This window comes from Haliotis rufescens, unplaced genomic scaffold (assembly GCF_023055435.1).
Source record: "Haliotis rufescens isolate VD_foot unplaced genomic scaffold, xgHalRufe1.0.p SCAF_4, whole genome shotgun sequence".
Taxonomy (NCBI): domain Eukaryota; kingdom Metazoa; phylum Mollusca; class Gastropoda; order Lepetellida; family Haliotidae; genus Haliotis; species Haliotis rufescens.
Window position 1 is genome coordinate 40275473 of NW_025964112.1, and position 24785 is coordinate 40300257.

The 24785-nt window shown below is 40.5% G+C and overlaps 1 protein-coding gene across 1 annotated transcript; it reads right to left on the minus strand.

Moving 5' to 3' along the window:
* Positions 1 to 7872: 7872 nt before the first annotated feature.
* LOC124118413 (EGF-like domain-containing protein 2) lies at positions 7873 to 24105 on the minus strand. Its single transcript, XM_046480519.2, has 12 exons — positions 23917 to 24105; positions 21004 to 21087; positions 18651 to 18773; positions 16290 to 16406; positions 15462 to 15552; positions 14359 to 14467; positions 13418 to 13566; positions 11954 to 12096; positions 11082 to 11157; positions 10115 to 10283; positions 9045 to 9162; positions 7873 to 8324 (listed from the first exon to the last, which is right to left on the minus strand). Exons 2-12 carry the CDS (start codon positions 21068 to 21070, stop codon positions 8176 to 8178), a joined length of 1311 nt encoding a protein of 436 aa, XP_046336475.2. The 5' UTR covers positions 21071 to 21087; positions 23917 to 24105; the 3' UTR covers positions 7873 to 8175.
* Between the last annotated feature and the right edge of the window lie 680 nt (positions 24106 to 24785).

Below are 24785 nucleotides of genomic sequence, written 5' to 3' on the forward strand. Positions count from 1 at the left end.
AATTGTGTGTCCTTTAACTTCTTTTGAGTAGTATATATATCTGGCATACATATATTGTTGCCATTGTGGTATACATATGTGTAATGCCACTATCGTGTAGATGGTATACATATATGTATATATACAGTGTGTCATTGCCTAGGGTCTGTATGTTAGTGACAGTATGCTTATGTCTGTGTTTAGGCTTGTATTAGTAGTTAGAATGTATTGTTGATAGTTTAAGTTAAATCAATGTGGTGTTTCTGTAGGTAGATGGAATACTTAAGGCAGTGCCTTAGCTTGCCAGAGGAAGCGTAATTGTAGAACATGTATCTTAGATCATATGGGTAACATTTCAAGTTTATCCGCAAAGGAAACCTCTTTTGGCCATTGTTTAATGCTAACATTGAAATCAGAATGGAAAATTTAAGAAATGTTACTGCTTACAAATCAGTATCAGGAAATGAAAGAGTTGCCACTTGTATATGCATGCTTGTATATATTGATCTCAATAGCAATATGATTTAGCAACATTCATAATGTTGTATGAATGATTCTGGCCTAAAACCAGAGTCTGGCTTCTGATTTTAATTTGTGTATATCGATGAAGCGGAGGATTATGTCTGATGATGTATAGTCACATAATTATGACAGGTGTTAGGTGTAGCCCTCTCCTCTGTGCCCTCTAGGCCCAGCTTCCTTCTGTCTCCTGTGCAATAACTGCCCATAGCCACATCATGTGTTTTCTTGATCAAAATAAACATTTTTAAGGAAACAGCTGTTGTGTATGTATTGTTTTTGAAAGCTGGTGCAAGAAGAACACAAAAGGTTACCATTTTGCTGAGGATTTCGTCTGAGATACAAATATGTTCATGATATATATGATACAACCAGTCTCATTAAAATCAGACCGCCTCTGTAGTCTAGTGGCAGAGCGGAAGGTCTGGGGTTCAACCAAAAGAAGTTCTAAGATGGTACTTGTTGCTACCCTGCCTGGTGCTCGGCATTAAGGGGCTAAAACAAGGACTGGTTGGCTTGGCGTCCGTATACTGTGTCGGAGTGGGGTATTCATGTTACACTGTGGCATGATATCTCAGTGGGCTAGCACTATAAATCGGACTATCGGACTCTTGTACACGATGTTAAACCCATTTCACGTTACCTCACCTCATTAAAATCGGATCTTGTACTGTAAAATGACATTTCTGTGTGAAGATCGTAGGACATCTCCATAGAATGTCATGTCAGGTGACCCCGGTCTACTTTGACCATCCAATCAAAATGAAGGATGCATGGTTTCTTGAGCCAATGTCAGCTGTTGAGATGATTGGCTTCATTTCTTCATCAGCTCGATAGGGTGTAGATGCCATGATGCTCAGAAATGACAGAATTTATTAAATATCCACAATAAAATAGCATGGCTTTACTTTTTTCTTTCAACTCCCTGATTAGATAGGTTTTGAGATGCAGATATCAGAAGTGTCTTCATGAATGCTAAGCTTGCTTGTACTGAGAATTTAGAAGCCTTGACGCTGATTGGCTGTTCACATGAAGTGACCTATGGAGGTCTGTTCAGATCTTCACATACAGAGATATACAGAGTTAAAGATCTGGGCCACGTTCCTCAAAGCGATCTTAGTGCTACAATGATCGTAAGTCTATGTTAAAGTATGGGACCTATGATCACCTTAGAGCTATGATTGCTTTGACGAACGGGGCCCTGATTTTAATAAGACAGCTTTAAGCTGTTTTTCAGTAGGGGCAAAGGGCCTGTGAAACGGAAGATAAAAAATGTGAGGCCTAAAAATAACATGAAATTTCTCAGTATTCCAAACCACACTGATGCAGGTGACCATATACGGCTAAATGACCTCTGTGCAGGTACAGGTTGTGTCGTCACACCAGGAAAGGGAAGTAACTTCTGGGAAGCAGGAAATTGGAAGCTAGGTATTTAACTGAGGTGATTAGGGAGTTTTATAATAGGACTTTAGTTTCGTTAACTTAAGAAATTCATATTTGTTTTGACCTAGACTTTGAGGTGTACACATTCCAGATTATTATGTAATGTTTGAGCAGTTTAGTTCAATCACACTACTGTCAGGGACTATATGGTCTCTGATTTATGATAGGCTTGGGTGGGTCTCAGGGAATCAGGGGTTGGTTACTAAAACATATGATAGTCTCTAAAATGATACACATAATCGGGGAGGGTTATGAAAAAGTGGACAGTGTATAATAAAATACAAAATTCTTTTGCGTTTGGAAGTTTCAGGGAGGGTCATGAAAACGATGTACATTGTCAGGGTCATCCAAAATATGGCAGGGAGGAGGGGAGGGTAATTAATTTTTGTACATTACTGTAAGTGCATTAAAAACATCTGACCCACTGGCTGTACTAAATGACTGGTCCCTAGGCTTTGTTAGGTTTGGTTATTGTATTTTGATGGAACTGTGTTCGATTTGAAAACCCTGGACGACCAGGTGAAGTCGTGTTGACCTAAGTTTAACCCAAGTTAACCTTAAATGACCAATCTAAGCCCATGTCAGCTCACTGACATCATATTTTGGTTGCCCAAGGTTGCCCATACCTTCTGCACCCTGCAGTGCAGTTCTCTGGTTAGCAGCCCCTACATCGATGAAGAAAATTTAGTTTAATTTATCGTTTCAATCATGAATAAAAGGATTTTAATTAATATAATTAATTAGGTATTAATTTGATTGTATGTGTGTATTCTGAAATGTGTCAAGGAAGTTTAATTTGCGATTGTTGACATAAATAGTTTTGAATTAATAATGCAACTTTGATGATGACTTTGCATGTCGTTTGATGTTCTATGTGCTATTGTGAACTTACCTGTAGTTTTGCATGTATTTATTTGAACAGATACAATGACAGCTTTGTCAAGAAATGAAACACTTGTCAAATTCTCATAGTTGTGTGTTGAAGCACATGGTTGTTGTGTTTCTCCGCCTCCTAGCAGCCATTATAAAATCTAAGGTTGCATTTTATGCGTTCTATTTTGGATACTGCCCTCAGTTATCCTTGATTAACACTGGTTAACTCAGGTTGGTTCTCGTCAACCCTGGCTGCCAAAAATATGGTAACCTCGGTTGACTCTGGCCGCTCAAATATTCATTATCGAACGCACTTTGTGTTATTTTAAAAGTTATAACACAGACGCACGTACGCGCGCGCACACACACACACACACACACACACACACACACACACCAGGGAACGCGTTTTAACTTGTTCAATCAAATTCATGTTGCAAAGCAATCCTTAAAGCTAACAACATAATACATTGACGTTCGTGAGTTTCTCTTTCCTTCGCACCTTACATGAATGGGAGTCGCGAGGTTTGTGATCAAAGGGACACAACCCATGTCTGACGCTGATGGATCGATACCAACTGACGGTCTTCGTTAGTAAATTTGTCAAGCCGAAGACCAGTGTTCGATTCCCAACATTGATACAATATGTTAAACAACTTTGTGTTTTCTCTATGGAGATAATGCTGCTATCTGCCAATATTCCCCGTAAACACTCACCAAGCTATTTGCTAATTCTATTTATTACCCAGAGGGTTAGAAATAACATAAATCGTATGTGCATAGTGCAAGTATCACTTCATGGGCACCGCTGTATTGTTTCCGTCATCCCGGTGGCATTGTTGACGTCATTCGAATTTTATTGTGACGTAAGTTCGAAATGACGTCACACTAGAAGCTGAAAATTATTGATGCCATTCGACAATTGTAGTTTTCTAAGACGGTGGTCGTGATCTGTGCATTTCTTCTGAAGGGGAGCTCAAAAGGATTACGAAATAATGGGTAATAAAGGAATTATTACACTCACATATGTGTCAAAATGACTGTACGAAACTCGTGTTAAAATTCATGTATTACCTTCACTTTCGCTCTTAAAATATTATAACATAGCTGGAAATACAAGAATTCTGACACTAAATTCGTAAAATCAATATGTCATACATGCTCGTATAATAAACTCTCTACACTTTACTAAAGCAGGGTGTGCATTTTACCCACTCACTAATGCGCGGGAGGTTCAGCAATTGTGACCACAATATATATTCCTGGCCAACATACTCCTCTATTAGATCAGGTCACTGCTAGGTAAATGAATTAAAAGAAACCATTAGCATGTCTGACAGTGTAGGATCTCTTCGTGCTTATGTAAATGCATTCATATTAATACAGGCATGAAAAGGTCTTGTTACTTGTTAAAGCAATGACCTTTTCATATTTTGTATTCTCATAAGCATGCTAAAAAAACCAACCGTTTCTGAATTCAGTGGCACTAAGCACTGCAATGTACTTGTATACTTGAAGCGCACGTAAAATAACCACATTGAGTCTTGATATTGACTTGAGCGTCTATCTGATGCTTCCCAATATTTTCTGACGGTCAACTAACGACCTTGTGGCATGCCAACAGATGCAGATGTTTAATTGTTACGAAACGAAAATATGTCTCGAAGTAGGCACGCACACGTTCTTACTGAAAATGTTAGAACAGTTAACTACGATAAATCATTTTATCCGATACAGTTTTAATGTGGAATGATTTACCAGATTCTACACAATAAAAGTGTCACCACAACTGAAGATCCTAAACTACTGTATTTGGCTTTAAATTAGACCAAGGTACCGGTTTCTGTCAAATTATTCACTCCCGCCTGAGGTGTGTTTGTGGTGATTTAAATGCACACACACATTACAGACATATTAGAGAATAGGTCTTTAGCAACCCATGCCTGACGTAAGAGGCGACTATATGCTTATCGTAAGAGGTGACTATATATGCTTATCGTAAGAGGCGACTATATGCTTATCGTAAGAGGCGACTATATGCTTATCGTAAGAGGCGACTATATGCTTATCGTAAGAGGCGACTATATGCTTGTCGTAAGAGGTGACTATATGCTTGTCGTAAGAGGCGACTATATGCTTGTCGTAAGAGGCGACTATATGCTTGTCGTAAGAGGTGACTATATGCTTGTCGTAAGAGGCGACTATATGCTTGTCGTAAGAGGCGACTATATGCTTGTCGTAAGAGGTGACTATATGCTTGTCGTAAGAGGTGACTATATGCTTGTCGTAAGAGGCGACTATATGCTTGTCGTAAGAGGCGACTATATGCTTGTCGTAAGAGGCGACTATATGCTTGTCGTAAGAGGCGACTATATGCTTATCGTAAGAGGTGACTATATGCTTGTCGTAAGAGGTGACTATATGCTTGTCGTAAGAGGTGACTATATGCTTGTCGTAAGAGGTGACTATATGCTTGTCGTAAGAGGCGACTATATGCTTATCGTAAGAGGCGACTATATGCTTGTCGTAAGAGGTGACTAACGTAATAGAGTGGTCAGGCTCGCTGACATCATTGATGCATGTCATCGTATCACAATTGCGTAGATCGATGTTCATGATATCAATCACTGGATTGTTTGGTATAGACTCGATTATTTACAGACCACATGTTTGTTTGCTGAGTTCTGCGTTAAACAGCAAACAAACAAGCCATCAAACATATTCATGATTCGACGACCTGCGTTTGTGGATACGATTACGAGAGTTGTACACATTACTTCTTTTCACGTCCTAACAATTGCAGACTTTGTACTACTGCATTAAAGGACAATACTTGGATTCAGTATTATATGGAAATGCTAGAACGTCTATTGATATTTCACCTTGCTATTATTCAACCTATTCACGTATTTATTGTAAAATCTAAAAGATTGAAAATTTGAATATGCGTTTAAAAAAAACCCCAAAACATCAATTTAATGGTTGGCTGTATGTGTGATATGCTGGCATGTAGCGGTATATGTGTACAAGCGTATATTTGTACATGTACATGTGCATGGATGCTATGCACCGGTATAGGTAAGTGTGTATTTATGTGTGACTTCAATATCTGCATCATGATTTTATCAATAGTAGGTACAGTTAATCTAAACCTACTATTATTTTAGGTACAGTTTAATTATTAATTGTTAAATACCATTGTAGGGAGAATTGTTCAAATAGGCATTGCCTGTTCACCAATCCCATTCTTCTTTGGAAAGAATAGTGTTTAAATCTCACGTTCCTAAACCTGTAAGCCACTGTGAGTTTATTTTAAACCAGCTTGACAGGAGTCGTTCAATATGCTGTACGTGCAGCAAGAATTTACACACGTTTGGCAGATAGCATGTGGGAAATGTGGCCACATAGTCCAATGTGGATTAATTCAACCGGCATTTTTGTGGATTGTTTAAGGCCTGCGTCAAACATATAGACTAGTCATGTTTTCTACTCTTCGGGCACCACTTAGGCCGGTTTTGATGTTTTCTGTTGTACACACAAGCTCCCCACAGCGATATCCCGTTCGCGGAGCTCAGCTCTCTATACCGAGAGGGTAACGAAGGTGTCGCGCGCTGGAGCTTGGTGCATACTTACGCAGGGGTGACAACTCGGGTAGTCAAACGTGGTTGTTCGTTTTTAATTTCAATTTCAGGAAATGAAAATTAAACCGAGTCCTTTTTATTGAAGCATATATGTTACATTAAGAAACAGGGCGATGAGACAACGAGTTAATTACTGTAAATGCGAATCAAGTACAGTGTCTGTAGGTATTATTACAATTTAGGGAAGGGTGTTCTATAGAGTATAAGAAACTGTACTTAACATGATATGATTAATGTTAGAAAGTTGCAAAATATTGAATCCTGACAACATTGACAACATGTCATACACTTGGTGCCTAACACCATACATGCCCGACCTCACTGACGTTACTGTGCTTAATGGTATACGAACTGTGTATTCCTGGGGATTGATAATTTATTAGGAAGGGATGGGGTGCGGGTGAGAGGGCTGTGTCTAGGGGGTCATAAGATCGAATAGATACATGCGGAGCCAAACTTAATCACAATGGTGCATGAAAAAATGACAGTTATAATTTCTATTTTTCAATTAAAAACATATAATTCGGGAACTGGTAGTTTATTATAGGGAGGTGTGGGTGGGTGTTAGTGGGTGGGTAGGTGGGGGTGGTGGTCATGAAAAGTGTTACATAGCCCTCAAGGTCGTGATGCCAGGGCTACATTAATTGGCCGGAGGTAGATCATCAGTCTCCAGTGAGTTGTTGTCTAAGGCTTTATTAATTAAATAACAAAATAGAAAACCATATTCTTCACATAAAATTGTAATTTCCATGATAAATTAAATACTGCTCAACATATATATGGATTGAGAGAAAGTTAATACTCTGCGAAACTCATGGAAAGTCATGGAAATATTATAATTTTAACTTCAAATGATCCACCATAACAATATCGGTAACTATTTGTTTGTCAACAGTGCCAATCATCGCAACACCCACAGTCGTAAACCTCACATCCAGGTATGCCGATGAAAGAAGATTGTGAGGTGAAATGGGGTTTAACGTCGCAACCAAGATTATTGCACTTATATAGCGACGTGCATGCATGTGTGCATGTGGTTGCGGCTGTTTGTACTAGTCCGGGCTAATGCCGATTTTATAGTGCTAGCCCACTGAGATACCATGCCAGAGTTTAACATGACTACCCCACTTAGGCACAGCATACTGACTCCGAGCCGACCAGTCCTTGTTTATCCCTTAATGCCGAGCGTCAGGCTGGGTAACAACGAGAACCATCCTTTAACGTCTTTTGGTATGATGCGGCCCGGGATCGAACCCCGGACCTTTCGCTCTACCACTGGAACACATAGGCGGTCGATGAAAGCAGAGACAAGTATTTTGGGATGTTCGCAGACTATAATGAAACATTTGGGGGAAAGCCGTGGTACAAAATCTCCAATAAGTTAGAGAAGGTTATACAAAGTTAAAGAACGACATCGTCAGTATACGTGAGTGGGTTTATTGTAAGAAAATGAAGGTCAAAGACAGAACAGGTTTGACAAACAAGAATACTTTATAAATCTTTCTGACGAAGGTCTGATCTGCACACATTGGTGCCTTCTGGGAAGGGATGTGTTTTTCAGGACCTGGACCAACGTCGACTGGTGTCATGAAAAAAAGTCTCAATTCATGCCTCAGTCGCATTATTTCATGAATACAAAGTTTATGCATTTTATGCAAATGTAATTTTCGTGTCTTTAAATCGTATTTGCTTTTAAACCACTGGCGATATTTTCCCTGGTTTAGTTCACGGTTTTGTTTTTGTTCCTGGCCATGAGCATGCGCAGTCCAAATATGAAGCAGACGACAAGGAGCACGCAGATAATGGCGGCCAGGGCGATGAGTCCGATCATCACGCTGCTGGACATGGTACATTCCTTGTCTTCTCGATCTGCAACAACGGGTAAAGAGGTGTGAGATGACAATGTTGTTGGTGATGATGCGAGTGATGTATGCGATGGTATTTTAATCCAATACACCAGGGTATTATTATAATTTACAGATTAAAATAAAAAATGCAACAAAGAGGGTTTGGGTGATCAGGCTGGTTAGGCTCATCATCAGCTCAGGGCCCTTGCCCCCTTTACACGCAGCCCAGACAGCGAATGGGGCTTCTCCCAGGAAGCGCTTCCTAGTCAAATCCACGCTTAACGTTTCGGAGAATATGAAGACTCCCCAATATTGCAACCTTCTGCATTACCCAGATTGTCAGAAGGACTGTTTCACGTAGGTAAACTGGAGATTTCATATAGGTCACCTAGTTCGTCTCGAGTAGGCCAACTAGTGGTCTGACGGAGGTCAAATAGGTTGAGCTACATCAGACCATCTATGAAACCATGTACAGTAAACTACGGTTAAAACGAACTCAAAGGGACCACTTATTTTAGTTCCTTCTTACAGTAGTTCGTTATAAGCTTATATACAGCATATACACAGCAAATGGACGGGACAAAAAACAGTTCGGAAAAGCCGTCAGTTCGTTATAAGCGTGTTCGTTATAAATGTAGTATGGGGTATTGACGACTCGTATGAGGCACGTCAGACACTGTTGTCTTGTGTCTTTGATCAGGGCAACATGACTCTAATAGCAGTCCGCGAACACTGCTCTTACCTGTGAATCCGCTTTGTTCGTATGGCGTGTTGATGTAGATAGTCTGGTTGATAACGCCGTCATTCTCTTTTGCCGCTTCAGCAGTATCTCTCCTCTTTCTTCCACTAGCGGGGCAAGTCTAGGGGCGCAGAAAATACAACCTTAAATCTCTTTGTGACATCAGCATTATTTCACTTCCATTTACAAACATATGTTTGTGCTTACCCCTGAAACATCCAGCTCCACCTTCTTTGTACACGCCTTGCATAAAGATATTAAACGTTCATGTATATCGGAACATCTGGTAACACTTTACTACAAGAAAAGAACTAATATTGAAAGATGACGAGTCACCAAGGGTATTATGGTTCTAGACGCTTGGGTCAGTAGTTGGAATGCTTGGGATCTTATTGCAATGTACCCCCATGAAAACATGATGGGTTATTTTCACTGATTTTAGCACTACTCCAGTATCGTTGATTCACCAAAGTGGGAACGTCTAAGATCGGAATCAATTCGGGCTTCCCTCTCAAATTAATATATCTCTGATGATACATCAATGTCAAATGTTCCCTATATAATATGTACATATATGTCTGTATACGTTCGTCCTCTATATCTCCAGGGCTAGCGTTTCGGTAAACCTACACTAACCCCTGGATTCGTTAACATTTTACCGACCAATCAAAGGTCGACATAAGAGATCTCAAGGAAAAGGGTAAGGGAGGTAACTCGTATTACCTATAAACGACATCCACCGCCATTTTAATGGCCATGAAGACATCCTTTCAATCAAAAGGATATTTGAGGGCTTTCTTTAGCCTGACAAAACTCGATTATAATCAATGGGACTGGTCAATCCAACATTGAGGCAGCTTTGTAACTCGCACTGTCATTGGTCCGTTAGACTTAGTAGCATAGCCAATCAAACTGGCAAATGTAAATCAAGGGCGGGTAATTTGAGATTGCAAGAACCACGGGAATGGATCCAGGGGTTAGAGCAGGTTAACCGTAATGCTAGCCCTGGAGATATAAAGGATGTTATACATTCTTTGTAGGCGTATCCGCGAAGGCTAGATTTCAAAACATACTGGAAGTGAGCACTGGGTACGGTCGGTACTGCTGCGGTAGTAGATGTCGAGGCGGAGAGCATTGCTGTTGTCGAAGAGGAAGGCATACAGGCTGATTGTCCACCGAGACAGGTCAGAGTTGTAGATCGGGTCAGGCTTGACCACCGACTTGCCGAGAGCTGTCACGCATCTGCCGATGAGACACATTCAGTCAGAGAAAGTAGCGTCCACCCTGACATATTGTATGTTCTGTGTACTGGTGTGTTTGAATACCAGAGTGAATAGAAATGACTCTTGGTCTTTGGGCTTTAGTGATATTCGCAAATCGAAAACGCGTGTATGCATTTTGGAAAAGCCAAATCGTGTCAGACCAATAGTGTATGAGCTTTGTTGCCAGGTGTACGATCCGTGTTGCTAGGTGTACGACCCATGTTGTTAGATGTATTACTCGTGTTGCTAGGTATCATCGGATCATAGGTTTTCGGACATCACAGGTTTTCGGACATCATAGATTTTCGGACAGCCATGTTTATCGCAATTACTCGCGCTATTACATGGGGTGTAGCATTACACAGATATTTTAAATACTCAGATGGTGGCTTGGTTTAAAGAGAAATTAGCGAATGTTTCTTAAGTGTCCGAAAACCCATAACACGAGAATATATGATTTGTATTACTTGGTGTATGGCCCGTATTGCTAGGTATATGATTTGTGTTGCTAGGTGAATGACCTGTGTTGTTAGGTATAAGACCTGTGTTGCTAAGTGAATGACCTGTGTTGTTAGGTATATGACCTGTGTTGCTAGGTGAATGACCTGTGTTGCCAGGCGAATGACCTGTATTGGTAGGTGTGTGATCGGTGTTGCCAGGTGAATGACCTGTGTTGCTAGGTGAATGACCAGTGTTGCTAGGTGTATGACCTGTGTTGCCAGGTGAGTGACCTGTGTTGCTAGGTGAATGACCTGTGATACTAGGGACACCAACTGACCCACTATCTATGAGCACAGCCTCTTCAGGGGTGGAGGGGTTGGTGGCCACCAGTCTGTCGAACACAGCGCAGTAACCTGGACACAGGAAACAAAACGGTTAAAGAAACTAAAGGGGCGGATTCTCATGGAAACTGGACATCTATATCTCACGAAACAAGGCAACTGTCCAAAGAGTGAGTGAGTGAGTGAGTGAGTGAGTTGGGTTTAACGCCGCTTTTAACATTATTCCAGTTATATCACGGCGTGTCAGCTTAATGTGGGAGGAAAGCCCAAGTGATGCAGGTCTAAGACGTTTACCACATCGGTGAAACCCACGAGCACGGGTATGGTGCTGACAAACCTAGAAACATAATTGGGGCGAACCGGGATTCGAACCCGCAATCATAGGTTTCTGGCGTGCCCAAGGGACGCAACTCTGCACATCGAATTGCGGCGCCTTAGACGACTGGGCCACCCGTGCCCCCAACTGTCCAAAGAAAGGAACTATAAAATACAAATGATCTTGAAAGTTATCTCCAGAAGTGACCAAACATAGCCACACATGTACACGCACGCCCACCCCCCAACAGTCAGCTTAGTCGCACATTGTGACCATCCAATACACATAAGTCAACTCTTACAACAAATGGGATGCCATGGACCTATTTACCCCGAGTTCTCAATACACGGATACGTAAAGCAGAACAAGACGAATCACTTGTGATATCTTAATGAATAGGGCATATATTAAAGGCCGTGACCTGGACCGGAAACATCTGCATATTGTTATTTGGATAGGACCTTGACATCTGCTATTGACCCGAAACATCTGCATATTGTTATTGGACAGGACCTCTGCTATTGTGATAGGTTACATCGTTACATCACTGACCTCCATCTGCGATGAAGGTGAGTACGACCTCATCTCCGATCTTGAGCGCTGAGGCTGAGGTGATGGCTTGACCCACGGTGTTGGTCATGGTGTAGGTGATGGGTGAGATGTAGTTGGTGGTGTTTTGGAAGATCAAGTTTCCCCTGGGAATGTAACGGTGTCATCAGGTTAACACGACACGTCATGGAAAACTGGACACACTGGCATTGTATTTCTATTACGTGAATAATTCAATGCTGATAAGTCTTTCGAAGAGGCTAAATCGATTATAAGTTTCCTGTTTGGATGAGCGAGTTGGGTTTAACGTCGCTTATAGTATTCCAGTTCTATCACGGTGTGTCAGCTCAATGTGAGAGGAAATCCCGAAGTGATGCAGGTCTCAGACGTTTACCACTCTGGTGAAACCAACGAGCACGGGTATGGTGCTGACAAAACTAGAAACATAATCGGGGCGAACCGGGATTCGAACTTGTTTGGAAGAACATGGCAATCACTGTGTAAAGAACATGGGATCTGAATGGAGGTTAACACTTTAACTTATCAACCTCTGCTGACGTCACACTACAGTAACAGAAGGTTCTTCTAAATGTTTGTAAACCTCCAAGGCAGGCAATATCATCAATCCCGGGGCGTTTAGGTGGACTGCCTGGGACTTGATGAATACTTTTCAATTGTAATACCGATGTTTTACAATTTATGATTTATGAACTTGCCTCTTGATGAGAACGCACTTTTGTTTGATGATTGGATAAAAATCACAATTCTTTTAACATAAAAAATCCGTGACGTGAAGCGAACATGCAACTTCACATATCGTGTTAAGTTTTGTTACCCACCGTTTTCCCACTGAGCTGACGGGGCAGGTGATGAGAAGTTGTTAAATTTATCATGTCATGACTCCAGCTAGTCCATGCTGCACGTGTTTTTCTCTCGCACGCTTTGAGCGAATTCCTTTTATACCGCAATACACTGTAATGTTTCACTATAAGATATGTCGATTTTTTTCTGGGTTTTTTTGGCATTTAGACAGTTCATAATTTGGATAGAACACGCCTCCTCGGTTTTTATTAAAAAATGTAAAACCTTGACGTCGGCTTTTCCCTCGCTCGCGGTATAACATTTTCATCCCAAACCTCGGAGGCGTGTTTTATCCTAAACATCTTGCATGAACTGAGTGAGTGAGCTTTCAGGGCCATTACCGCAATATCACCACGGGGGACACCAGATATGGACTTCCCTGATGTGTTCCAATGGTGGAATGAAACCCTGGCTTTCGGCGTGATGTGCGAATGCATTAACCACTAGGCTACCCAATCCTCCGTTATCTGTGCGGATCGGATTCAAGGATGTTCTGTGTGGGATTATTATCAAGGCAGTAAACGGGTACATCTGGATATTATGTGACATAACTGTATAGTTAAATGATATTTCATAAACGAGACACTCATCAAACCATCAACGTACAAGTCATTTGGGTTGATGTTTCCAAAGCTGGCGTAGAGGACGTTGTTACTGGGGTCGAAGATGCAGTTGCACTGGAAGCGGATGTCGGTGCCGGTACGGATGATTCTGCTGTAGCGGTAGATGAAGTAGCGGGTATACGCATAGCCCGACTGCAACAGGGAACGTGAATTTAACGCACTCGTCGCCTTTCACCACAGTACGTGTTATAACACAGGTGCATACACATTCACTGACCTTTCACGGTGAGTTGCCTTATGCATTACCTTGATTTTCCGATGTTCGGATTCACCCCAAAACATCCTATTGCAGTCCGACAGAATCCGTGTCTATGCTGCGTAGAATGTGTTCCGTTCCGTGTGTGTTTCTGTCACTCTGTGTTTGTGTATGTGTGTGTGTGTGTGTGTGTCACTGTCTGTGTGTCACTGTCTGTGTGTGTGTGTCACTGTCTCTCTGTGTGTGTGAGTGTGTGTGTGATTGTGAGATTGTCTGTGAGTGTGTGTTTGTCTGTGTATTTGTTTGTGTCTGTGTGTGTAACTGTGTATGTGTTTGCGTGTCAGCAGGACTGTGTGTGTGAGAGAGATTGTGTGTTTGCTTGTGGGTTTGCGTGTGTGTGTGTGAGACTGTGTGCAAGACTCTGTGTGTGTTTGTGTGTTTGTGTGTTCCTTGCATTTATAATTCTTTTAGGCGCGTTATGGCCACGGTGCCTTTATACTCCATTTTCTGCACAACAACAAAGATATGCCAGACATTGACCACGCAAAACGTGCGAAGAAACAAGAAATGTCGCTTAAAAATATAGTCCTAAAATATAGTTATAAATGCATGACAGAACATAAACACTGTACAAAATTAATCAGCGAAGAAAAACATTTTTTGTTCACGCAAATAATAGATCTAATAACTTTAAACTGCTTCAGTATATGCCGATGAGGTTTGTTTACCGTTAGATCTCTCCTGGTGACTGAGCCGCACCTGCTGGTGAAGTAGTTGACGGTGATGTCGTGGGTGTTGCCTCTGCCGATGGGCGCCGTGTTACATTCGGATTGTGCACTGTGTAGAGATGACAAAATGTGGGAATGTTAAATCAAGGTGAAATATATTTGTTCAAGGCAGTTTATTACAAGACACAGTAACATGAAACATCGTTCCGCCATAGGGTTAACCTCATTGGTCAGCACACACCTCGATTATCCAGAGTAGTATATCTTCATGTTGGTGAGGATTATGCTTGACCTACATGTATTTGCTGCAGTAGCTGCCTGTGGGATGAGATCACCATCACCTACCAGTAACCACCCACCGACTTTCTCTCACACATACCTATATTTTAACCACATGAGAATCGAATCGGAGTCTAAACGAATATCCGTTAACGATAGCTCCATCGTAAATTCAAACGCGGATACAACTTATTGGAAGGGGTTGTGCGCAGGTTTTTTAAAGAAAGGTGTACTTAAAACCTTAAAATAATAAAATACTATCACAACATTCGGGAAAAATATATTATTTGCGCTAGCCAAAATTAGTCAAGTAATTGTTATTTTTGTTGAGCAAGTCACCAAGTGAATTACTTTTATGGTTTTTCCCACGCCAACTTATTAGTATGCTTCTTGTGTAAATATTGTTTTTAGCTGAATCAGCAATATTGCGGCTGGTTATGCTTCAAGATGGGTCGGGATGGTGCGCACCCTGCAACGCTCTTCTGGATCCGTGTATGAAATTTATAATGGAGCTGATTCATAAGACAATGGGATGCCGAAAATGACACACGGCATTAGAAACAAACAGCATAATTCTTCAGGCGTTGTTTCTTCTAGTTTACCACGAGTTACTATTTAATCAACCCAACTTGGACATATGTTCTTTTGATTGTGTGGATTAAAACGATAGATATCAGAGCTAAATGATAAAATAAAAGTTTTTATCTGTGAAGGTGGACACTCTTTTTCGGTAACCTGGAATCTAAGGTTGCAGTGTGACTCTTTGTGTAAGATGACTTAGGTTTAACTCAAGGTGAAGTGTCTTGTCTGCTTCCCTGACTCACCCGAAGTTCTCAACGTAACCCTCGCCGTTAGAAAAGTCCCCAGGGGGCGTCATGGAAACGATCATTCTATCTGAGAGACACTGGCAATTCACTGGAATAACATCATAATTGTCAATGTATCATCATCATCATCATCATCATCATCATCATCATCATCATCATCACATTAGGGGCGGTCGGGTAGCCTAGTGGTTAAAGCGTTCGCTCGTCACGCCGAAGACCCGGGTTCGATTCCCGACATGGGTACAATGTGTGAAGCCCATTTCTGGTGTCCCCCGCCGTGATATTGCTGGAATATTGCTAAAAGCGACGTAAAACCATACTCACTCACTCACTCACTCATCACATTGTGATGTGTTATTACAATTATCATTTTGTTTGAACTTTTTTCCCTGTACCTGCATGACGTAATTATCTAAAAACAGTTATGGCAGCCGAAACACAATAACAAAATGAATTTAGGATAAAAAAAACATATTACATAGGTTTTTGTTTGATTTTGTTGTTTAAAGCCGCACTTAGCAAAATTCCACCTATATGACGGCGGTCTATAAATAGTCGAGTCTTGGCCAGACAATCTAGTGATTGACATCACGAGCATCGTTCTATCGTTCTATCCCGCAAATTTGATACGATGACATGCATCAATCAAGTCAGCGACCCTGACCACCCGATCCCGTTAGTCGCCGCAAGTATAGGTTGCTGAAGATTCACGGGTATCATACGGTAGTAACCAAGCTTTACAATTTGAAATTGAAATTGAAGTACGGACGCATATGTTTGACTAAGCTTTTGTTTTCGGCACGTGTCTGATGCCTATCTACTTACTGGGTGCGTTCTCACAGGCACCCCCCGAGTAGCCAGCGTTACACACACACTGGTCCACCCCAAACCGTCTCTCGCACACGCCATTGACTCCACAGTTGAGGCTTGTGCACTTGTTGACTACAAAACAGAGAAATACACACAGATGAATGTTATCAAGAGCTTACATACATTTTTTCAGTTGTTGAAAAGGTAGGTGTAAACTTATATAAATCCCCCAATAGGATGTGAAGTTTAAGCTGTATTGCATCTGGCAGTGTAGGACAGAGAGCTAATAGTAAAGATGGGTTACAGTTTGTGACGATGTAGGCCACTCCCCTATTATATACCTCTAAAGACATCTCTCAATATTGTATACATCTTTAGAAGCCGTGCCCTCTCAGCTGCCTATATAAACACTTATACATTTCTCAACGGTAGATGTTCTATGACACACCCTGAGTAAACCGTTCTCAATTGTTAATTATTATCACCTTGAATATTTTTTAACTGTTGGAAGAGAAAGAAATCTAATAAGCTATTTTAGGAAACGGTTTATTTAGTCAATATGGTTTTCTATGCCTGTTCTGCGTGACGAACGTTATATGAGTGAATGGAACAGCTGCTTCGCCTTTGACGACGTGTATGGGGGATGCATCGAAAACGGCAATAGTCAAAACGGCAACAACGTTTACCATAGATTACAAACAGTCATACCAAAGAAGGTTTTACATTTTTATAAACCCTTCTTGTTGTTAATAAATTATATCTTCTGCATGCCTGTACTGCCACCTGTGGCACAGTAACGACTGCTACCGCGAAATACATATGGTGCTGCAGCATACACAACGGTCCGAAAGGTTTTCATGTTTAACAGTAATAATAATTTATCTAATGTGCTAACGACCACGCAACAAAGCATGCGTAAAGCGCAGACAAAACATACATAATTATGTAAACAAAAGTAAAATATAGTTATCAAACAAAAATGTTTTAAGCCCTGACTTGAAAATATAAAGTGATGGGTTTGTTTTGAGGGCAATTGGAAGAGCATTCCATTTTTTGGCAGCAGTTACTTAAAAAGTTCTGGCACCAAAGGATTTCAGTTTCCAGTTTCAGTTCCCAGATGGCTGGTACACATGGACAAGGTCTGTGTGAGTGTCCGGCTGAAGTTTGTCACCAGACCGCAATTTCCTAGATGGCTGGTACACATGGACAAGGTCTGTGTGAGTGTCCGGCTGAAGTTTGTCACCAGGCCGCAATTTCCTAGATGGCTGGTACACATGGACAAGGTCTGTGTGAGTGTCCGGCTGAAGTTTGTCACCAGACCGCAATTTCCTAGATGGCTGGTACACATGGACAAGGTCTGTGTGAGTGTCCGGCTGAAGTTTGTCACAAGACCGCAAGTTCCTAGATGGCTGGTACACATGGACAAGGTCTGTGTGAGTAGAAGACTGAAGTTTGTCACAAGACCGCAATTTCCTAGATGGCTGGTACACATGGACAAGGTCTGTGTGAGTGTCCGGTTGAAGTTTGTCACCAGACCGCAAGTTGCCAGATGGCTGGTACACATGGACAAGGTCGTTGAGATAAGATGGTGCTGTTCCATTTATATAGGTACGTAAGAATTAGCAATTCTCTTTGCAACAGACAATGAAGGCATCGTGACACTGGGGATATGTGTGATCTCACACGTGACTTTTCACTTGTAGTCGGAAACGTGTGAGTTAACAGTAAATGGCTATCGTTTCTTTCCTTTCCGTGGCACATGCGAGTTCCAACCTAAACATTGTATAATCAACAATATTCTTTTGTTTGGATTGAGATGTTTGCTAACATGTTTTACTCATAAACGATAAACACATAATTAGCAAAATACCATCCACTATGCATTTATTAATAAATAGTGGACGCTTGTGTTAAAAATTTGTCGTTTTCATGAAAGCGGGATTCCGTTATTAATGAAGAAGTAGGAAAATATTGCCGTTTTTGACTGTTGCTGTAACTGTGCATAAACGTTCAGTAATTGGCATTAGAACTGTAACATATCTAAGCCCAATTTTACGTAACATTTTTTGGAATAAATGACTAAATGTCCCCCATCCCCGTCCCCCACCCCCCAGCCCCTCACCCTCTCTATGTTCCCGTCTCTCGGATAATAAAACTGAAGATTATGTCAGTCATAAAACCAAATTGAATATTTCTTACCAAAACACGACATAACGTTAAGTCACGTTAACCCAGGAACATCCAACGACCAATTCATCATCAGTTACGTATAGAAATGCAGCAGTTATCGTGATTATATAATTCTAAATTAATTATAAAAATGAAACTTGTGAAAACATGAAATGTTGTAGAAAGGATGTTGTTGAAGAGCGTTACCTGAAGTTATGTGGCAGCTCTCTCCCTCGAAGCCAGTAATACACTGGCAAATACCGTTGGTGTAGTCGCACACTCCTCCGTTGATACAGTCGTTACCGGGGTTCTTGCAGTTGAAGACGCTGCCTGTGCAAAAACATGAAATCATGATGTATAGTGGTATGGACCATAGTATCTGTACCATACAGGTAAAGCTGACAGCGTTATATCTCGAGGTAGGGGTCACGGGAGGCCCTGTCGACTCCGGCTCCTCAATTCGCTGTGCCGAGTTGCGTCCCTTAGACACACCAGAAACATGTGACTGTGTGTTCGAATCCCAGTTAACCTCGGTTAACCTCTGAACTGTTATTTGCCTTTACTCATATCGCATGTTTGTAAGTGTGTAAAATCAGTCCATATCTAAAATGAATGATCTTTTTCGGTTTGGCAATTTACAAAACGCCTAATATATCAGTCATTATACAAATTGATTGTAGAGTTGGTACACTTATTTTATTTTGATAACGAATTCCGAATATTGTTATGTTGCACTTCATCACCCAGTGACTGAAAATGATAGGATTAAAAGAAAACGGAAGTCAAAGTATATATTTTACGTTCATTTTGGCTTCTAATCCTAGCATAATAGTTTATTGTTATGCTTTAAGCCCGTTAATAATCTTAATAATTTTTAGTTTAGTCAATCTGTCAAATAATTGGACAGAGGTTTCAATCAATTTGTAAACTGACTGAAGTATTTAGGCATTGTGTAAATTGTGCAGGTGAATTGACTGTAACATATACGTACATATACACGTATATTATTTACTTTATAAGTCTCTCATAACTCCAAATTGTGTAGCCATGTTTTTATATTTGTATGTTTTTAGGAACCTGTTCTATAATGTATTGTATATCGATTTTGCCGAGACTACAATCTGTCTGTGATGAGGCATGGAAATGAACCGCCGTCCGCTATGCGACACGAGCACTCACTATCACCTTCACACACTTCTTCAATTATACGCGTGTATTAATTTGTGCTCATTGATCTATAACAGCCGTTGCTGTTGGCGACAGCTACCTTCAGTGTTTGGTAACACACAACAGATACGTTTTCTATACATTGTATCAACATTTGACTTTCGGGTAGATAGAACTTACATGATGATGCTTGTTGCTATGACGAATTGATTTATTGTTTAGAACTATTGTTCTGTGAATGGCACGTCGAAGATGACACACTAAAACATATTTATTCTGCATGTAAAATGTACATACGTTGCATGCTTCAACTGAAACAAGTCTTTTTATTGTACTGTTTGCCAACTGGGTGTGACCGCCAACACAGGAAGGCGTATGTTTCAGTCACAGAACTGCGCACATTCTGTACACTGTAGTTCATCACATAAATGTCATATGTTTCACTGGGCTACTTAAGACAAAGTGTCTATATGATATTTTGGGCCGACCATTAATAATGTTGGGGTTTTGTGGCAGACAATTTCTGGGTTTTTTTAACACTCTGAAGCTCAATCACATATTTACATATTTTTTTTCTGGGACAGGTGATTTTTTGTCGATATCCCCCCCCCCCCCCGTTGACGTTCAAGAATAGTCTCAAAATAAAATGACGATGTGTTTCATAAGGACCATTTGTAGCAAACTGTATGTACACAATTCTAGATTTAGAATCAACGTTCTTGAATTTTTTATAAAAATGCTAACAGTTTTATTCATATGAATAAGAATAAGACCGTTCTGTTCCAGGTAAGGCTGGACTGTGTCTACTGTAGGCTTCTATTGTAAGTGGTTTTCAAATATTTGAACATAGGCAAACCTTTGAGTTGATGTTCTGAGGAGATTTCGTCCCAGGCTTGCTTATAGTTAAATGTTCTTTTGAAGTTGGCACAATTGGCATTTGTATTTAATTTTAGCTTGATTTTGTACTCTAGTATGTTAGAAACTTAATTGGTAAAACGAACAAATGCTTGTTGTAAGCCAGATGGACATGTGTGTTAATTGTCACCGAATAATATATTTGAAAGCCATTTTTAGGTGACCAAATATGGCCTTTGTCATCACACATTCTCTGTCGGTGCCGAATGGACGAGACATGATGGCTTAGCATTCAACAGAAGGTTTACCGCCATTGCAATGCAAGACGGCAATGGTTTAGTAACCATGAGTTGTCGCCGTTGTAATTTTGTTCAGCAGGGTCAGATATATATATATATATTCTAGAATTAATGCTTATATATCATATATATAATATATATATATATTAATATATATATATTACATAAGCATTAATTCTAGATAAAATTTTACAATTGTATTTTAAGAATGGTATTACCATGAGCGAGAAGTACCTTACCTGTCTGTGCTCTGCAGACTTCCAGACATGTTGCCACTAGCAGTGCTATAAAGAGGGTCAACTTCATATTTAAGACTCCGAAATCTGAAACAAATATTCTCTGAGTTAAACATGATAAACAGAAGCAATGAATTATTGTAGTCCTATGCACAATATGTCCGGACACAATTCAAATACATGTACTCAGATGTGTGTTTGCAAGTTCGTTTGTTTGTTATTAACGTCTCACAATTAATATTCAAGCCATTAGGCGGCGGCCTGTAAATAATCGAGACAATCCAGTGATTGAGCAACGATCCACGTCATCGGGGTGCGATGCAACTCGCCGATTCGGACCACTCGATCCCATGAGTCGCCACTAAGACATGCATAGGCTGCTGGGGGCCCATTCTAACCCGGAATCCGCACACGGATAGATCTGTCATTTTCTACGCCCACGGTCGATCTGTAGTGTTAGTGAGTTGGATTTAACGCCGCTTTTAACAGTATTCCAGTTATATCACGGCTTAATGTGGGAGGAATGCCCGAAGTGATGCAGGCATCGGACGTTTACTACTTCGGTGAAACCCACGAGCACGGGTCGATCTGTACCTGGACAATGGGATTTGTATGTCAGAGAACGTGTTATTGCAAGTATACAGAATATTACTGTTTTAAATATTATTGTTTGAAGAAAGAAAATGCAGGAAATAAGGTGAGAGACATGTGCGATATGGTGTAGTCAGTTCAAGAAATAAGTCATCATGAATAATTTCTAATACAGTAAAATACGTTTATAACGAACACGCTTATAACGAACTGACGGATATTACGAACTTAATTTTGGTCCCGATCATTTGCTGTATAGATGTTGTATATATGCTTATAACGAATTGCGGTTATAACGAACTAAAACTAGTTGTCAATTTGAGTTCGTTATAACCGTAGTTTACTGTACTCTTGATATTCTTGCCCACTGGTAATTGATGTCGTAACATACGATCAATGAAGCTACAGTACATTTTCCTTATGCAAAACGGCGTTGTTCTACTTTGTGTAGGGCGGTAGAGTACCCTTGTGGTTCAAGCGTTCTCTCGTCACGCCGAAGGCCCGGGTTCGATTCCCAAATGGGTTCAATGTGTGAAGCCCATTTCTGACGTCCCCCGGCGTAATATTGCTGAAATATTGCCAAAGAGTAAAACCACACTCATTCATCCCTGTCTGTTTATAATTAAAATGCATTATGACACAAAGGGTTTATATCTGACATCGGTCCCCACCCTTTACAATGTAACAAACTGCATGCACACATTCCTTTATGACATTTTGTGACCTTTTTAATTATTCACGAAGTGAAATATCTTAAGCCATCTCCTCGAAATTTCACTTTACATTTGACCATTGCCTGTGATCGAAACTGTTATAAAAATCAGTTCGAAATACGAATGCTTGATTTTAAAGATGTATTTCATAACAGAGACCGAAATTGACATTGCTTGATTTTAAAGATGTATTTCATAACAGGAGACCGAAATTGACATTGCTTGATTTTAAAGACTGATGTATTTGATCACAGGAGACCGAAATTGACATTGCTTGATTTTAAAGATGTTTTTCATAACAGGAGACGGAAATTGACATTTCTTGATTTTAAAGATGTATTTCATAACAGGAGACCGAAATTGACATGCTAAATAATAAATCACCTTTTTAATTGAAGATTCAGGTTTAGGGCCCTGGAAGTCGCCCCAATCGATGACAATCAATTTTTTTATTATTATACATGCATTAACCGTTGTCAGGGTTACTGGCATTCACGTATATTTTAAGAATAAAATACAGAGAGAGTTACTAACATGAGATGTGATAAATAATTTGACACAAACAAGAACATATGCTCTACTGATCTTGCTCTAAACACCATGGAGTCAAACTCAAAGTTGTTCTGACATAAAGAGGTATTACACTAGAGTGAAATTACACCATATTTTCCTCAACTGAAATAATATTCGTCGTTTGTTTCGATTAATATATTATTTCGTTAATACATGCATGATAAGAACTACACCGTGACAAATGTGTTTAGAGTGTAAACACATAAAATACATGTTTAGGAATGTGTTTAAAACCTAAACGGCATACACACTTGGTCTAAACACCACGTTTAGTGTCGAAACATATGATTTGAGCCACCGTCCCACAGCCTAAACACCACCTCAACACAACATCCCCATAATCTATACATGTTTAGAATTTGAACATGTTGACGACAAAATGCATATCATTGTGGATTGTCCTAATAGTCTATGTATGTTTAGAATTTAAATATGTTTAATTCAAGTGCACATCATTGGGCATTAAATCAAATATTGATAAGATGTACGAGTACTGTATACGCTAAAACAACCATAGAAAACGCCCTTCTTATATTACCTACAAATAATTTCAAACGGGCAATTGGTGAGGGTGTTGGTTCGGGTGGGACGGTTTGATGTGTGACCCAAAACACAACCCTGAATCATGAGTCAAACCGCGTGTTCATTTTAAGGGTCTAAACACATATTTTACAGACAGCGTATATTAGTCTTGGAAGAGAATGTTTGCTATGGCGAAATATTTCGATCGTACTTTCGAAACAGGCATTTAATTGTGGTTCTCACCTATAGGACAAAAGTATGTTTTTTCCCTGTCGAATGCCTTAACTCACAATGACTTGACCCTGAACACAAGACAACACTTAATACAGGAGATACGAACCAATCCATACACGAAACTATATCTCTTTGTCCCAACGAGAAAGCAGAACCCTAATAATTAAAAAGACAAAATGTATCAATTGCGGAAAACGGAACAAATTGATGAAATAATCAATAAAATTTAAAATATCAAATTCCAAGCCATTATATCAATGTTAAGACAGATGTGTAGTCTTACCTCTCTCTCAACCTCGGTCTTCGCACACACTGTTCCAGGGCTGCCAGCAGCCGCTCAGTACTGTCAATATGACGCGTTTGTTCAGGGTGTATTATTTATATTTCATAGACTTGTGTTCCCATGCGTTATCGCGCTATATTCCACAGCATCCGTGAGACCCCGTCACAGCCAGGTCTCTGCACCGCACCCCGTATTCAGCTCGTCTTTGCGGCTGCCTTCACTTACTCAAGCGTGTTTGGACAACCTGAATTTATCAATTGCTATCCATTTGGATTATTGTATTAGGCAAATATTGATACTGTGACGATTAATCACGTGGCACGATCTTTACTTTGAAATGACGTGGACTGTAGACGATTATGTGATGCACTTTGTGTGGCTGCTGTAATTTGGGATGTGATAGGGGTAGGGGCGGGGAGATCAGAGACAATTCGGTGGGCTATGAATCATTGGGTTGCAACTGGGATGTTGGGCATCCATCGGCTCGTCGTTTCGCGCCTCGTGTTAGAGTTATTGGTTTTCGTACAATGGTTGGTAAATATAGGTGTGAGGTCTTTGGCCTTTGTTCGTGAAAGAAGTACATAGACATCACGATAATCCTTGAATAACGTTGACCTGGTAAGTGATGGGTCAAGGAGTTGATGAGGAAGGTGGATGAAGAGGGGAGGTTGCACAAAGGGGTAAGGATGGCCGGGTATGCATGGGCGGTGGGTGGAGATTGGTCAGGGGGGTGGTAATAGACAGATGAGGATGGACTGGTGGGGACGGACGGGTGGGAATGGACGGAGGTTGGAGAATGGACAAAGGGGTATGGACGGAGGGATATGGAAGGAGGGTGAGGATGGACGGAAAGTGAAGTGTGGATATAT

Bases quoted from the DNA above. Each gene is read 5' to 3' on its own strand.
- LOC124118413 (XM_046480519.2), bottom strand. From the start codon at position 21,070: ATGAAGTTGACCCTCTTTATAGCACTGCTAGTGGCAACATGTCTGGAA. The intron at 14,468-15,461 runs GTGAGTCAGGGA...ATCTCTACACAG, and splicing joins GGTTACGTTGAGAACTTCGG to TGCACAATCCGAATGTAACA. The intron at 10,284-11,081 runs GTCAGTTGGTGT...TCTCATCGGCAG, and splicing joins GCTGTGCTCATAGATAGTGG to ATGCGTGACAGCTCTCGGCA.